This window comes from Mastacembelus armatus, chromosome 20, assembly GCF_900324485.2.
Source record: "Mastacembelus armatus chromosome 20, fMasArm1.2, whole genome shotgun sequence".
NCBI lineage: Eukaryota > Metazoa > Chordata > Actinopteri > Synbranchiformes > Mastacembelidae > Mastacembelus > Mastacembelus armatus.
The window spans coordinates 5,792,878-5,809,828 of NC_046652.1; the positions used below are offsets into that span (position 1 = coordinate 5,792,878).

The window sequence follows — 16,951 nt, forward strand, 5'->3', positions numbered from 1 at the left end:
GGTTGTGTAACACAATACTAATTCAATTTTTATACAGCTGTTTGATTCATTAGAAAGGTTAAAGGTAAACACTGCACAGCAAAACAAAAATTTCGCATGGACTTTTTGTACCTGTGCACATGTAATTTCTGTGGCTTTTTGGTTGGTTTGTTAGTTTTAAGTTTGATCTTGATAATGGACAATTAGCCACCAAGTACTAAATGACACATTTCTTTCCAGGAGTGTTCTTAGGTCAGACTGGTAATCTATCTATCTATCTATCTCTCTCTCTCTCTCTCTCTCTCTCTCTCTCTCTCTCTCTATATATATATAGATAATTAAAATGTATTCATAGACACACATCTTTATATCGCTCATACTGATTCATGCAGTGCAATCATCTTTGTGTTTTCATTGTTGTCAAGTTCTTCTTTAGGCAAAGGGTCATACTGTCGTCGATACAACAGACGTGTTACCAGCGTGATGATGAACATCTCCAGGATCAACAGCTGCTGACTCATCACTGTAGGGAAGAAGAAAAAGGATGAAGAAGAGATATGAAAGGAGTCGGTGCATGGATTGACTCCTTGTTGATACTACATATAAAAACAAATGGACTAATTCTAATTATGTGGATGAATGATTGCTCACTGTATCCTCTAGCTTTAGCAGAGAAAGGTGGAGTGCAGGCAATGGTTCCAGCCTGAGCCAAGATGTTGATGATAGCTGTCTGCAGCTGGCTCAGGATCAGCACTAGCTATACACATGGACACACACACACATGTACATTGTTAATGTCAGTGTTGCATAAGACATTTTAACAAAAGTTATTTTTATGCTGCCTTTCATTTTTTGCCCTTAACTAGTTCAAAATCATTCAGTGAAGAAACTTGATCAGAATTTTTCATTGGTAACTTCAATGAGGTTCCAGGTTTGAATCCTGTTTGACCCTGTGGTCTTTTTGCATGGAGTTTGCATGCTCATCCCATGCCTGCATGGGTTTTCACCAGGTACTCTGGTTTGGCTTCCTCAGTTTCTCACTTTGGGGCTTGGACCCACCAGCAGCACCCAGCTGAGTAACAGGTAACTCAGTCTGTGAAATGTCAGCCATAATGTTTGAGTTCTGAGTTCTGCCTGCTGCATTCTGTCAATTAACATTTAAGAAATCAATTTTGGATTGCGATTTATGAATCGCTTCATAATTGTTCTCATCCACATTGTAATGCATCTAAGAATCCAAATTTTCCCCAACCCCTACTATTCTACTGACTCTCAGAGCTCAGACAACTGGCTCTCATGATGACGAGACATGTCTGCCTGGCAAAAATCAGCCAGGCCTTCTGGGTCCATTACTGGCTGGACTGTGACGTCAGAAACAGTCTCAGTTTAGGTTCTTGACCCAACAGCAGCACCCAGCTGAGCCAAGTATAACACCGTCTGTGAAATTGGTGGCCAAAACAGTCTAAGAGCAGAGATCAACAATGGGAATTAGGACAGCAGGCAGAGTGAAACCCTGGCCAGGGAAATCTGATATCCATAACAAGGTAATCCAAATATGAAAGAAACAGGACAAAACATTCACAATGGGGGTAAAACAATCCAGCCTCTCCTCTACTAGAGCCTAAAAACCTGAAGACCGCCTACTGCACCTAATGCGCCATCAGGTTTGTGCCCAAACCATCATGTACCCTGTCTGCTCTACAACACCCCCAGGCTGCCATCGTGACAGGGGTCAGGTTAATTGGTGAGTCTAAATTAGCTGTGAGTGGGAGTGTATGTCTTTCTACAGGAGTCAGCCCTGGTGATCTCTCTAGGGTTTACCCTTCCTCTCAGATGGGATTGACTCCAGCCCCCCACAACCATAGATGTTCCCAGATAAGTGGTAGATATTGTATAGATGGAATTTCTATATTTCCTAAAATATTTAAGAATCTACACCCACATGATTATTTTACAGTGTACAAATGACTAAATACATTTATCCAGGTCAACATTTGTATCCTTTTCATTATACTTGTTTGTGCAACAGTCTACATAAGTTTAGTTTCAATTAAGATGCACACTGACGCGTTTGAAAAAATTAACATCATTTCTGTGACAGGACACACAGTAAACATACCAAACACACTCAGTACACACAAAGCTTACAGAAAAACACACATACAGACTCCAGGCAAAAAGAGAATGTATAAACAAAAAGCATCCAACAGTAGGGGTATAATGTAGGCTTAGGACTGGACTGCCCCCCAAGCAAGTGCTTTTTGTACATTTCAGCTAATTGCAGTAATTATCCGTGAACATGACATCAGCTGATAATTACCCTTATTCCAACCAGAATACTTGAAGGATACCCAAGCTCCAATGTGCAATTAGGCTTATTGAAATACTTCTTATTGCTTAGAGAAATTTTGAATCTGGCATCCCTTTCCATCTCTCCACAGCTCCTTAATACAAAGTTAAGTCATCAAAGCAGCTCCATGCCAGCCAAGCCATCAACAAATGCAACTCAGCATTAACTTTCCAACACCCAGAAATCTGTGTGTTACAGCCATATATAGTTGGACATGTCTAAACAGCAGTTTGTGGGCATATATTTTTCTTCTTTGCCTTACCTGGTACATGGCATACTTGGGGACGATCTTGAGTGTCCTCAGAGTAGTCTTCAGGTGCATGAAGAGTATTGCTACAGGCCACAGGGCTATGATTGTCAGGATGCCCACAAATGGGTTTATCCATATAGCAGAACCAGTAATTTTCATCTGAAATGTAGCCACACACAAACATGCACACACGCACACACAGAGAGTATAATCAGGTCTGAGAGAGAGAAAGAGAAAGAGCAGAACAACACTACTCTGATAAAAAGACATGGGAGACTTGTCATAATGGAGCTTTTTAAAATGTGTCAATTGGCACTGTGATTCAGTCTAATTTTTATTAATGATACTATTGTTGTTATTGCTTCATAAACAGTTTGGATGTAGTAGAATTTATTTTACTTTGACCTTCTTGTACCTTTTTCATCATTTATTTTGTTAAACTATAACTCCACTAGCAATAAGCATAACTATTATAATAAAGGTACAAGATTCATATTTAAGTAATGCAAAAAAATGAATCTACAAATTGCACAAATGAATAAATTCCCATTGCTCAGAGGTTTAGAAATAATCAAGACACTGAGTTTGTGTGATTAATAAATGTGTATGGATTGTAACTGATTAACTCAGCTATTTCACAGAGCTACATCAGTTCACATGCTTATGATTTGGCTGGAAAGACACTTCAGATTAATAAATGTTTAAATTGTTCAAGCAGAATTGTGGGGTACAAAAGCATAGAGGGGTGTTGTTCAGCATTTCCATGTTAACAACTTACATCGGCCAGGTCAAAATTTCCATTAGTCCAGAGAACAATGGAGAGGATGGTCAAGACAACCTTCAGGAGAGCAAACTGGAAGGAGCCAAGTTTGAGCAGGAGGAGAGAGTGCCTGGAAGAGAGGAAACTACTTCATGGAAGCTGCTGATGAAAGAACATAGTCTCTAAATCTTTTAAAAGCTATTAAAAGTCCATTGTGGAATTATTAATGCAGGATGTTTTGAACAATTCAGAATGGCCTTGGGCACATCTCTGTTGGCTTCAGGCATGTCCATATTTGAGTGTTCTTACATAAAAAACAACACTGACTGTCCCACTGAGATTAATTATACAGTGGCTTCAAATATAACATAGCTACTTTGTACACATTTTATTACCATGATGACCAAAAAGACAGACAAGGCATTTTTTCATCCTAATTTGCCTAAACCTCTGTAACAAATATATTCAGAGCCTTTTCTACGGCACAGACTGTGGTCAGGCACATGCTGATCACTTCAATTTTCCTTGAGATGTTTCTAGAGTCCCTCTGTGGAAAACTGAATTTACTGGACTTAGTTTACAAAGACACACAAAGATTGTGTATGTAACATCCCACAAATTACACTGCATGCCAGAACAAAAACTGAGTCACGAAGTCCAAAGAACTTTTTGTTGACTTTGGCAATAAAACTGTGACATAGATCGGGTCAAGAGTGTAAAACCATTTCTAAAACTTTGAGCGTTCCCAGGAACACAGTTGTGTCAATAATTGTGCAATGGAAGACGTTTGGAACCACGAGGAGTCTTCCTTAAATTGCACATCCGGCAGGACTGAGTGACAAAGAAAATAGGACCTTGGTCAGGAATGAGACCAAGAACCCATCAGTCATTTTAGGTCATCCAAAAGACAACCATCATGATGGATAACAGATTGCACTTTGAGTGAAAGTCATATGACAGCTCAGTTTAAGTTTACCAGCAGCATTTTAAGCAGACCATGAGGAAAATGAGTGTGATCTGATAAGATATGTGTTTAGGCAAAACTTCAAGTGCTATGTCTGATGAACACCAGCCATAGCTCATCACCTGCTAATACCGTGTCTACAGTGAAATATGGTGGTGGCAGCATCATGCTCTGATGGCTTCTCTGTGCTACAGATTGGGAAACCGGTCATCTTTTTGAATGCACATTTGTGAGAGGACTGTTAAAATACAAAGACTTAAAAGATTTAATTTCACAGTCGCTTCCCATCCAATCTGATGAGGCCTTAGAGAATCTGGCAGGGCAACTGCACAAATCCAAGTGTGCAGAGCCTGCTTGCCCAAGTATACTTAAGGCTGTTATTGCTTTAACCCTCTGGGGTCTGAGGATGTTTTGGGGCCCTGGACAAGTTTTGACATGCCCTGACATTTGTGTTTTTTTCTGTTGCTTTTAAACATGTTAATGGCTAAAGTCTGCGCAGACTCCTTGCCAGGATCATCGTAATCATCACAATGGTTTACCTGAGAAGACAAAGACCTGTACAAAGACCCGCATAATGAGCCTTTCAGTCAGGAATGTGGCGGAGAGGGAATTAGTGCCACACAATACAGATGCAAACGTTTGTCATTTGAGTCGTGTTTTTTCACTGACGAGAAAGTAAACTCGTCTCTGTCTGGAACATACAAAGCGCTTCTTCACCCGCATAATGTGCCATCATCCAAACGCACAGAAAAAGTGAGTAAATTCTATGATGAAGTTTGACATTTTATGTCATTTCTCAGGGGGTGTGCACATAATTACCTGGTTCACCTCAGATTATTTCCATATGAACAGTGTGATCACATTAGCTGTAATGAGGTGAGACAGGATGAAACGTACTTCTCCTTACGTTCATACGGATTAAATAAAAAGTGATGATTTGTTTTCAACTTGTATTGTTTCATTTAAAAGAAAACATTTCAAGCTTTCTAGCCATATATTTCTTATTTTTCTGAGGCAAGTATTCGCTGAGATTCCGGTTGGACATGAGGGACTTCCATTTTTAATCTTTCATAAATTTCACTGTCATTATGTGTTATTGAGGGAAGAGGGTAAATCTACAACACAAAGTGTGCAGAAGGGAAGGGGGTCTTAATACTTTCTGAAGAAACAGTACCTCCTAGTTTCTTATAAACAGATATCAAATCTCTCATGACATCATCTGACAGGAAATTGAGCGCTAGATCAAAGAAAAGGATCTTGTCCTGGCTCACATATCATCATCAACATTGTGAGGAATAGGTGGAGTTACACGAGATTTTTGATAACTTTACACAGAGTGATTGCCTGTTAATTTGTGCATAGCATCAAAAATAAGCACACACGTTTGTCATTCCTGAAGTCCAGGGCCCAGTGCCAGAAAGGGGCTTTAACAAACTCTGAAGGTAATCCTGAAATCTCAATCGACTAGCTTTGAGATAGGAAACTCTGGTTCTTGTTCCCTGAACAGCTGATCAGAATTAGTTTAGTCCAACTGGAGATGTGTGATGTTATTTTCTAATGTTTGACAGAGTAACCAGATGCAGTATATTGTGATGTGTAGGCCAACTCTATATTAAGACAGTAGCCCAAGTACCTGCATATTGCTGCTTCGGAGAGACTTCCATTTCATATATGGCGATAGGCAAGTGTGCGTCATTAATACCAGCACTGGGAAACCACGCAGGGGACAAACCAGGAGTACAGGATCACAGTATGGGATCTAATTCACTTGTTGCTCAGTAGCAAAAATTCTGAAAATAATCTTCATGCTTCCAGATGCTGGCAATAAAAATTACTTAGATAATCCACAAGCTTCTGTGTTTTGGGCCCATAGAGCATGAGCACTAACATCATTATACGTGAGTCAAGACATTTAGTGACTGCCCAAAACAATTACTAGGAAACAATAAAAATACTCTACAGACTTTCCTAATTATATTGAGCCTAATGGATCAAATTCTGATAATCAGAGAGACATTTCACAGGGTTTGTGATGTATTGGGTGTTTTACTGCCCCTCCTGTTCCAATGATTCTTTATGGGGAGATCTTTAGGGCCAGGGTGTGCCATGTGATTAACGCAAAAACTATAGCAAGGTGACTTGGCTGCTGTGCTAAAACTGCAGTACAACCACGCATTTTATTTATAAAAACTGTAGTTTGAAAGAGGAGGGAGGAGACAAAGAGAAACTCAGGTTTGTTGGTGAAAACCTGCAAGTGTTTCATAGTATGTACCATGAGAACTGACTCAACTTTTTTTCTGTTTTGGAACTGAAAGCAGTTTCTCACATCTCAGGGTGAAAAAAACTCACTATATGGAAACCCCCAAGATTACATCCTAATTTCTATTTATCTCTAATAGCTATACATCTTGTATACAACAACATGTGTGTAAAGATATTTTATAGACTGTAATCTTTCTTTAAACTGTGCAGATGTATCAGTCAACTATGACACAGTGAAAGAACAACCAGGCTTTGCACAGTTGGAAAGGGGAATGATGGGACTAGTGTGCACAATGCGCAATATGATACACATGTAGTCCAGCCCTGACAGAGTTCAATAACCAGGAGTGTGTTCCAGTTGGATTCACATATGTGTGCTTCTAGGTCCACACTGTATGCAGAGGATCTCTGAGGTTATGCAACTTTCGATTACACCAACAACTACATCAAAGTTATCAGTGCACTGCCCTGAGGCCTCATAGTACATGTGGCAGCAATTACCTTTGAAGCAACATCAGGGTCTATGCATCATTAGCAAGATGTTACAGTCACTACTTGGTAATACAAGGACTGCTCAGGATTAAAGCAACAGTGGCTCAACATACATCACAGAGAAAAGCATAGTCCCATACGCAGAGTTCATTTAGGCTTTTGGAAGGCTTTCTTGGTGAGATTATGGTGAAACAGTCGATACAACTTCCACATCTTTATAGCAGATATGTTGTTGCTTAGCATAAAGACAGCAAACAAGGAGAAATATTATTTGTGTCTAAGGGTAGGAAAACCCGCCTGCTCGCACCTCTAAAGCTCACTAGCTGAGATGTTTGTTTAATGCAAACAAAAACCTCAATGTCAAAATGGTGTTTTAGCAGGGTTTCTTTTCCAGATTAATTTTAACCAGGGGCAGTAGCTTTAAACTTTAGGATTTCCTACTGATTACAATAACCGCAGACAGCATATTACAAGACTACTTACCGTGTGATGGACACATGTGGCAGGCAGAGGCAGCAGCAGCAGCACGGTCCTGTGCTGATCTTCAGTTTATGTTTTCCTCCTCTCTTAAGGAATACCTCATCACCTCCCACCTCCTCCAGCATAAGGATCAGAAACTTGAATACCACAATGGCAAAGTAACTAGGGAAAGACAAAAAAAATGGATAAAAAAGAAAGAAACATAAGATCACCAGAAAAGAAAAATCAGAAAAGCACAAAGAATAGAAGCAAACCTAGACGAAAGATTAAAGAGCAAAATAAAGCGTTACTCAAATTTGTGGTATTTTATCTGAGACTGTGGGTGGGAAGACACAGTACAGTTAGAGAAGAAAGGTGATTACGAGAGATACCCACCAGGCTGAGGTCATATCAGTAAACATGGTGGCTCTGGGGATCCACATCCCCAAACATGACATAGTTCCAATCACCTGAAAAGAAACAGCAGGAAGGAGGAAGACTATCAAAGTTGTCTCTATCTTTCTGCATACAATCCTTCCAGTGGTGTGTCAGTCTTACCGGTGCTGCTCCATTCACCCAAATGATTACACTTTTCTTATTGGGCGGCACCTTCCTATAGATGTAAATACATTCTTCTATGAAGACCAGCAAGGACACTGCTGCCATGAAAGTGAGTATGGAGTACAGGGCAATGTTAAAGATGTCCAAATCTGAAGAGAGAGAAGGGAAATTGCAACAAATGAACTGTCTTCAAATTTCAGCTGGGACTAGACCCAGACCTCATTCTACCGAAACTGAAAGTTGATACAATCTTTGACTGTGCCATTATGAAGCTAATGGGTACTAATGGTTTGTTGCAGCCTTTATCAAAGGATGGAAATGAGTAGTCGTGCAGTCTGAGTAAATTAGTGTCAGTAAATTCAAAACAACTTTAAATTAGACTGTAACATGACTTTAAAAAGATAAAAAACAAAAGAAGCCCCAGATTTGTTATTGCAAATAACACCAAACTGTGCTCAAACTGAAAACATCAGAAAACTGCATGCTACAGGAAATGCCCTGGATGAGATTTATACCATTAAATTCTTCTTAATGTGGACATCATATAAATGTAGAAATGACTTACTTAGAAGTAACATCCAATAATAACCAGGGAATAGTGTAAGGAATGGCCTTAATTACATGTAGGATTACAAAATAGGAAAACAGTGATGTGATACAGTTACAAGGACCAGCTCAGCCAAGAGTCTAGGTTCAGTTGATTCTGAATTTGTGTTTGATTGAGGTAAACAGAGTCAATAGTGATCCAGAGCAGTTTGTGAAGTAATGTACAATGTAAGTGAAAATAAGAATGCAGGACATCAGAGGCAGACTATTGCAATAAAACACACTGGAAATTGGAAACATCATCTAAGTTTGTCATTTCTTGGACTGCGGAGCGTTTTCCTCATGTAATAAGATATTCAAGGGCTTCAATTGCGTCATCCGAATACAAATGGATTCATGAAAACAAACAGGCCTGGAAATGTGAGCCAAGGATGAAACAGGCTATTGTTTGTACAACAGGAAAGAAAATTAGTTCTGTTTCTTAAAACTTCTGAAAGGTTTGATGATTCTAAAAGCAGCTGTAAGTTATCATGTCATGTACGATGTAAGGAATAGTTCCCTTGTGGGCACCAGCAGTTTGCGGCCGAATTGCTCAAACAGATGTCCCAGACAAAGGAAGGTAGGTGATGACAAAGCTGCATTTGATTACCACAATGGCATAATGTTCATAGCGAAACAAAGAGTGGGAGGAAACGTTGTGTACATAGTTTCAGCACGTTGCTTCACACTGTGCGTCACTTAATTTCTGGTACCTGAAATGGTAATCAGTACCAAAAAATACACAAAAGTCTGCAGACGTAAACTTTTTTTTTGTAAGTGGTCGCTATGCCCGTTTAATGTGTCTGCTCAGTACTTTTTTATTGTCAACTGATCCATTTTACATTTTAAAGTACTTAAACCCTAATAATAATGTTTTATGTTTCTTTCTATAGTACTGCCATCCATTTGTGTTCTGTTACTTTAACTCTTAACCAGCCATGCATCTACACATCATAGAGCTTTATATAAATCAAAAAGCAAACCCTGAACATTTAAACTTTCCTGTTTTACTGACAAACCTGATCCAGATTGTACTAATATTGTAAAGTATAACTATCACAAGCATAGCCTAATCAATAACTACTAGATTATGGTGGATGAGGCTGAAATAAATCTTTGGGATTGTATGGACTAGTGGCACAGCTGAGAAATGAATATATCATTGCTCTCTTGTGGCCAAACAACAGCAATAGTAATAATAATACTAATGATGATAACTTTTAACATGTGTTATTTAGTTCAGAGCCGTGGAAGGAAGCAGCTGTGGGGACAGAGAACCGCAGGAGTTGTGTATTGCAACTGGTTAGCCTGGTTGACATGCATTAAGATAAGACTTATGAGACTTATGCTTCCATCACTGTTTAGACAATTCATGTATTAAAAATGTGTATAGGACAAATCGCTACAGGACAGAGCTTCTTACTTATCAACAGCTCCCTAATGGGAAGGTGAAAAAGTCTGGTGGCATGACTGGTAAAAGTTACATAACATCCTGCCACACTTGGCACTTCAGTACTATATTTTCTTGTTATTTATTGGACATTAAAACCTGCAATAATCTTAAACCTGCACAGGACAATATATAGGCTCGACAATTGCAGCCTAGGTTAAATTAGACCATATCAACTTTGTGGAGAGTTGTTTTAGTGCTGTTCTAATTTGAAAATAAAGGAGTTTTGTGAATTAGGCTGATCAGCTACAGAAGTGGGTGTAATTTTACCTTCATTCAGCCCAGTCTGAATTAGCCTATGAAGCCGTCAAGTGCAATAATATAAATAATGCAACTCTATAAAAGTTTCTGGAGAATTGAGGAGCACACAAAGACAAATTCAATATCCTAAGGAATAGTGACTATCAAAACGGGATTAGTGTGTAGACTGCAGTGAGGAGTGTCATGAGAAGTGAAACAGATAATCCAACATTAGTCATAGCTCTTAATACCAATTTATACAATAACCTCAACCCCAATAAAAACACCAAGCAGCTCAGAGCTGAGCTCTGTCTGTGGCATTAACTACCCCAGTAAGAGCTTTGACCTGGGCTCACTGGACCCTGCGGATTTTTTTTATGTGGCCATAAACAAAACAGATAGTATCATACAGTTACTCTACTAGACTAGATCAGTCTGTCACACATAATAACTGAGATTCCTGCAGATTTAATCTACTGGAGTATAAAAGGGAATCAGTCTGTCAATAATCTGATGAGGCTCTTCGGGATAAAACTCCTGCGACTGACTGATTTATGGCACAGTCAGCGGGCGCAGTCTACTCACTGACGATGATGTCCATGGCCAAAGGAGGTTCGTCCTCACAGCTTGGATCAATGGTTCGGTTCGATGCATTATTCATGGCTGCTGTCGAAAGATTTTCACAAATGCAGGTTCAAATGAGCTCAGAGTCCCGTTTATATCCACAAACACTCGGCGCGTAAAAGTCAGATGCCGTGATAGGAGAAGCGTCCTCGCTGTTCAAACTTTCCTCAGAACAACACCTTCCTCGCTGACACCCCAAAAACACATCCAGTACTCGCTGGGCACGCCTCCCCGCTGCCAGCTCGGGCTGCTCTTCATGCTGCTTCCTGGTGTCTCCTCGTTTTCCTTAGTTGCGTCTCATCCAGTGCCAGAAGTGAAAAAGCACAACTTTTAGAAAAATGGAACAACTGTGTTATCATCATTTTCAGATTATGGCAGAGCTGGTCTGCTGTCAGTCTGCAGGTAGAACTATTGCTGTGCAGAGGTTTCCCCCAGTTATTGCCAGGTACAGCAAAGAACACTTTACAGGTCTGGGAATTTGTCTTGGTGTCTGGTGTAAACACATATACAGATATGGAGTATGTAGACAATTTTAGAATCTTCTTTTCCCTTCGGCTGCTCCCGTCAGGGGTCGCCACAGTGAATCATCTGCCTCCATTTAACCCTATCCTCTGTATCCTCCTCACCCACACCAACTATCCTCATGTCCTCCTTCACTACATCCAAGAACCTCCTCTTTGGTCTTCCTCTAGGCCTCCTTCCTGGCAGCTCTAACCTCAGCATCCTTTTACCAATGTATTCACTGTCCCTCCTCTGAACATGTCCAAACCATCTCAATCTGGCTTCCCTGGCCTTTTCTCCAAAACATCTAACATGAGCTGTCCCTCTGATGTCCTCATTCCTGATCCTATCCATCCTCTCATTTACACACATGTACTCTCTTTTACTGCAGCTAAGCTTCATTCCTCTCCTTTCCAGAGCAAACCTCCACCTCTCTAGATTTTCCTCCACCTGCTCCCTGCTCTCACTACAGATGATAATATCATCTGCAAACATCATGGTCCACGGAGATTCCTGTCTAACCTCATCTGTCAGTCTGTCCATCACCACAGCAAACAAGAAGGGGCTCAAAGCCGATCCTTGGTGTAGTCCCACCTCCACCTTGAACTCCTGTCACCCCTACAGCACACCTCACCACTGTCTTACAGCTCTCATACATGTCCTGCACCACTCGAACATACTTCTCTGCCACTCCAGACTTCCTCATACAAAACCACAGCTCCTCTCTCGGCACCCTGTCATACGCCTTTTCCAAATCTACAAAGACACAATGCAGCTCCTTCTGGCCTTCTCTGTACTTCTCCATCAGCATTCTCAAAACAAATATTGCATCTGTGGTTCTCTTTCTTGGCATGAAACTATACTGCTGCTCACAAATGCTCACTTCTGACCTCAGCCTAGCCTCCACTACTCTTTCCCATAACTTCATTGTGTGATTCATTAGCTTTATTCCTCTGTAGTTTCCACAACTCTGCACATCTCCCTTGTTCTTAAAGATGAGCACCAGTACACTTCTCCTCCATTCCTCAGGCATCCTCTCACTCTCCAAGATCTTTTTAAGTAGCCCAGTCAAAAACTCTACTGCCACCTCTCCTAAACACTTTCATACCTCCACAGGTATGTTGTCAGGACCAACTGCCTTCCTCACTTTGCTACTTCCTGCTCCACAACCTCTTCTACTCTGTGCTCTCTAACATTTTCCTCATTCATCAGCTCTTCAAAGTATTCCTTCCATCTTTCCATCACACTTGTGGCACCTGTCAATACATTTCCATCCCTGTCCTTAGTCACCCTAACCTGCTGCACATCCTTCCCATCTCTGTCTCTGCCTCACCAACCTGTACAAATCCACCTCTCCCTCCTTAGTGTCCAACCTATCACACAACAAATCCACATATGCCCTTTGTTTGGCCTTTGCCACCTCTACCTTCACTTTACGCTGCATCTCCCTGTACTCCTGTTTTTTTGTCCTGAGTCCCACTTCTTCTTAGCTAACCTACCACCAAGTCTCCTCTTTCCAGATGACACACCAAGTACCCTCCTACCTGTCTCCCTGATCACTTTAGCTGTAGCTGTCCAGTCATCTGGAAGAACCTCCTGACCTCCCAGAGCCTGTTTCAGCTCCTCCCTGAAAGCCACACAACACTCCTTTTTCAACTTCCACCACTTGGTCCTCTGCTCTGCCCTTGTCCTCTTCATCTTCCTCACCACCAGAGTCATCCTACACACCACCATCCTATGCTGTCTGGCTACACTCTCCCCAGCCACTACTTTGCAGTCCCTGATCTCTTTCGGGTTGAAACATCTGCACAAGATGTAATCAACTTGTGTGCTCCTGCCTCCTCCAAAGTCAGACTGTCAGAGAAAGGGATTGAGATGGGCTAATTAATCGTGGCCTATGATTGGGACTAAAGCTGGGGAAAAAACAGGGGAATTGGAGATTAGTGGATGGGCTGGGTCCTGAGATACATTGGATATTTAGTAGCAGGAAAACTGTTTAAAAGAGAGGAATTTAAATAAAAAATGGTAAGAATGCTAAAATGCTCTGGAACAACTTCTAAGAAAAAAGGATCTTTATGCAAAGGATCTGACCAGAACAACTTAACTTAACTATTAACTATTTAACAACTTAACTTGGGGTCATCCCACAGTTTTGTTTTGCACTGGACCAGTGGCATCATAAGGGTCATGGGGTGGACTGGTGCAAGGATACGACAATAAAGGTGACCATGAAAGGAGTAAAAAGAACCTTGCTAGTCTTCCCAGTCATCCAGGTCCTGCCAGGTCTCTGCACCCCACAGCTCTGCTGATGGGGATTGTTTTTGTCTCCCTGATTCTTCACATCACTTGAACTTCATCTTACACCTCGACTTGCCCCATTTTCACACACGACTTATACCACACATATGGTTATATATAGTTTTTTAAAATTCAATTTTATACATTGCTATAAATACAATTACAATTAAATTGCAGTACTTGGTCTTGTTTTGTCTCATTGCACAGGCAAGACACTGGAGAGCCTCGAGATCTTGCATATTAAAGTTCAATCTAATTGAACGCAAGAAAAAATCAATTGATGAGAGGAGCTGAATGTTTCCACAGTCTGTTTTCACTGTGATGTAGTAACCTATCAGCTCAGTTCAATGACCTGCAGCCTCCAATCACCAACACATTCAGAGCTATGTCACACAGTTCATCAGTCTACTGCACATCAGTCGGCTTGTTGGCAGTACTCCATTATCGAACACACATGAAGACTTTTATGACATTTACCATGAGATTGTGCCTAACAATAAAACCATCTGCCTGATCCTCTTTACTTGTTCCAACAACTCACTGGAGTTGGATTGTGTCATGTTCATCAGCCTTTCTGTATTTGCATGTATCGGTGAGTGCTGATATAAGTGTAGGTCTTAATGGCAGTTACCAGGAATACAACACACAAGTAAACACTTGACTACCCACAGGTGTGGACCAGATCTGGAGCTGAGACATCCTACATGATAGCAGACTGGAACAATTTTGTGGTCGTAGCCTTTCTGAGGAACAGGGAGATGTGAAATAAGCTAATGAGAAGCACACAGTGATTTGTCTACAAACGCCCCATGGTTGTCTGTCATCGCTTAATTTTCATTTTATTGGTCTCTAAAGCATTTTATCACAGCATAGCAGTGAAACTCCTTAGAAATTGGCTCACTCAAGCAACTATTTCCCAATAAGTGAGTTAGCGTCATTTGCGGCATCCTATGTCCTCTGGCTTTTTCCATGTTTTCCAAAAGAAAGTTTGAGTTTCTTCTGAAATCCCATGGTTTACCTAAAGGAAAGTATTTTGCTTATATTTGACACAGGTCAAACTAGGTTGACTCTGAGAAGACTTGGCCATATTAGTTACTTTACTGCAAGTCACAAAAGTGACACACAGCTTTTTGGTGGGGACATTTTTCACGACCCAAGCCAATGCAGGCACTCACATCACCCCAATTTCCATAGCAACATGTGCAGGGGTACCGTCTTGTGAGGCATTTGCTGCAAATGCTTTTCCCCCTTTGGCTCCATTTGAATAACAAACACAACACTGTAGCTTTGTACTAAACATTGTTGAAACATCCAGTAAGAGCTCATGAGAATTTTTCCAACAAAAATCTTCTCTCTCTGCATCCTGACTGTTTCCTCAGCCTGCTGTCTGTCAGAAGAATCATGACTCCAAGAGGTTAAATTCATTTAAATTCACTGGATTTTCCTTTGCTCAAATTTTACACTTCTTTATCGTTGAGCTACAAGTGCAGGCACATTTAAGGAATGACAAATATGGCCAAGACACATAAAAACAAGGACAGATGGCAAGTACACAACATGCAACAATAAAGCTACTCTCCCCAATGTTACAAAATACAGAGCATGACCCATGTCTGTCTAACCTTATATTACCATTGAATCATTTGAATCAAGTCTGGGCACCTTTCCTGTTTCTGGCTACGTCAAGGCACTCCTTGCCTTAGTTTTCATTACAGAGCCTGTTAATACATCAGAAATGATTTGTCCAGACTGGCCTCAGTTTATGAAATTGACAGAAAAGTTCCAACAGCATCATATTTCTTCATAGCAATGCAGTTTTACTATGAAGGTGCGTGGGATAACGCTACTCTAAACAGAATTCATATCTTTCTGTTTTTGTTTTATTTTCTAAATTTGAAATCTCATTAAAAAGAGGCTGTGAAAATAATATTAACAATCATCGAGGGAAAAGTCCTTAAGACAGTGATTAAGGTAATAGCTCAGCACACTTGATTTTACTGGGACATGAGAATTTTCTGACTCTTAACATTACGCCAGACATTCAATTAACTGGGTTTCAGCCACGAAGACAAAAGGCCAGTTCCAAAAATTCACACCTGATTGCCTCATCCAATTTCAATGCCAAGGTAAACTGTTGGCTGTGTTTGTAGATACTGATGTTACCATCAACCAATATTCAATCAATATTTGATGGCAAGATTTCCGTTTAATAGCTGAACCATCTAAAGGTCTTCTATGAAACAGTGACTGCTTTGGCCTTGCGGACGTTAGACTTGTTTGGTTTTCAATAAGTCACTATCTAGTCCCCCTGAAATACTAACATTGAGGTCATTAACTTCAGAGCTTATAGATAAAAAGGGCATGGACACGTATAATACACATACGGAAATATGCATAAAGTGTAAAATCATTCTGTCAAGATTCAAAAAGTGATTTGTCTTCATTTTGCTTGTCTGGGGATTCTTGACATATTAGCAGTGTGCTGCTGCTCAGGTCTGCAAAACAGATGTGAAGGTTCATGGGTCTGTTCTTTTATGTGCTTAACTTCTACTTTATAAATAGCCCTATCAGGCACATTTGTAGAGAAAATGAAGTGAAGCGTTAGGGACTAGAAAGGATGATCAGAGCTGTTAACTACAGCTTTGATAGCAGAAGTCAAGGGCCTGGGTGTTAGACAGATAACAAAGCTCAAGGTTCATACGGGCTCATGAATCTACAGGCTGTTGACTCTCTTCAGACATGGTGGGCATGAAGCAACATGCCGGTTTAGACCATGTGGGTCGTACCCAAAGCAGATTTACTGTCTTTATCTGGCTGTACAAGGGTAAACACAGCTACCCATTTAGTTGTCATGTCTTGTTGTGTAACTAGCATCAAGTTTCACTACAGGAATTTTGCACATGCGGATTCTGATACCTGGCAGCAAAAATGGACTGTGAACACTGTGTAAACTGTCCTCTTCTTATTCCCCTGAGAAACTAAATGCTCTTCTACAGTTCCTGTTATCTTTAACCCATTTACAAAATTCAAGATTAAAACCACACTGACAAAAACTATTAACTAACTAACTTAACTACTAAAAATTATGCACAATACTTCCCTTTTGATTAGTAATCTTAAACAATTAAAGAGGCCATTCATTAAGCTCATACATCAAGCCAGTGGCCCAGGGGTCT

The 16,951-nt window shown here is 40.5% G+C and overlaps 1 protein-coding gene across 1 annotated transcript; it reads right to left on the minus strand.

Moving 5' to 3' along the window:
• Positions 1-243: 243 nt before the first annotated feature.
• Positions 244-11,481, minus strand: slc51a (solute carrier family 51 member A). Its single transcript, XM_026291730.1, has 8 exons — positions 10,938-11,481; positions 8,075-8,226; positions 7,913-7,986; positions 7,541-7,699; positions 3,358-3,469; positions 2,592-2,738; positions 631-736; positions 244-502 (listed from the first exon to the last, which is right to left on the minus strand). Exons 1-8 carry the CDS (start codon positions 11,011-11,013, stop codon positions 354-356), a joined length of 975 nt encoding a protein of 324 aa, XP_026147515.1. The 5' UTR covers positions 11,014-11,481; the 3' UTR covers positions 244-353.
• Positions 11,482-16,951: the final 5,470 nt, after the last annotated feature.

Coding starts and splice junctions, on each gene's coding strand:
- slc51a (XM_026291730.1), bottom strand. CDS start 11,013: ATGAATAATGCATCGAACCGAACCATTGATCCAAGCTGTGAGGACGAA. Junction 7,987..8,074: donor GGGTGAATGGAGCAGCACCG/GTAAGACTGACA, acceptor GTTTCTTTTCAG/GTGATTGGAACTATGTCATG. Junction 2,739..3,357: donor GAAATTTTGACCTGGCCGAT/GTAAGTTGTTAA, acceptor GCTACATTTCAG/ATGAAAATTACTGGTTCTGC.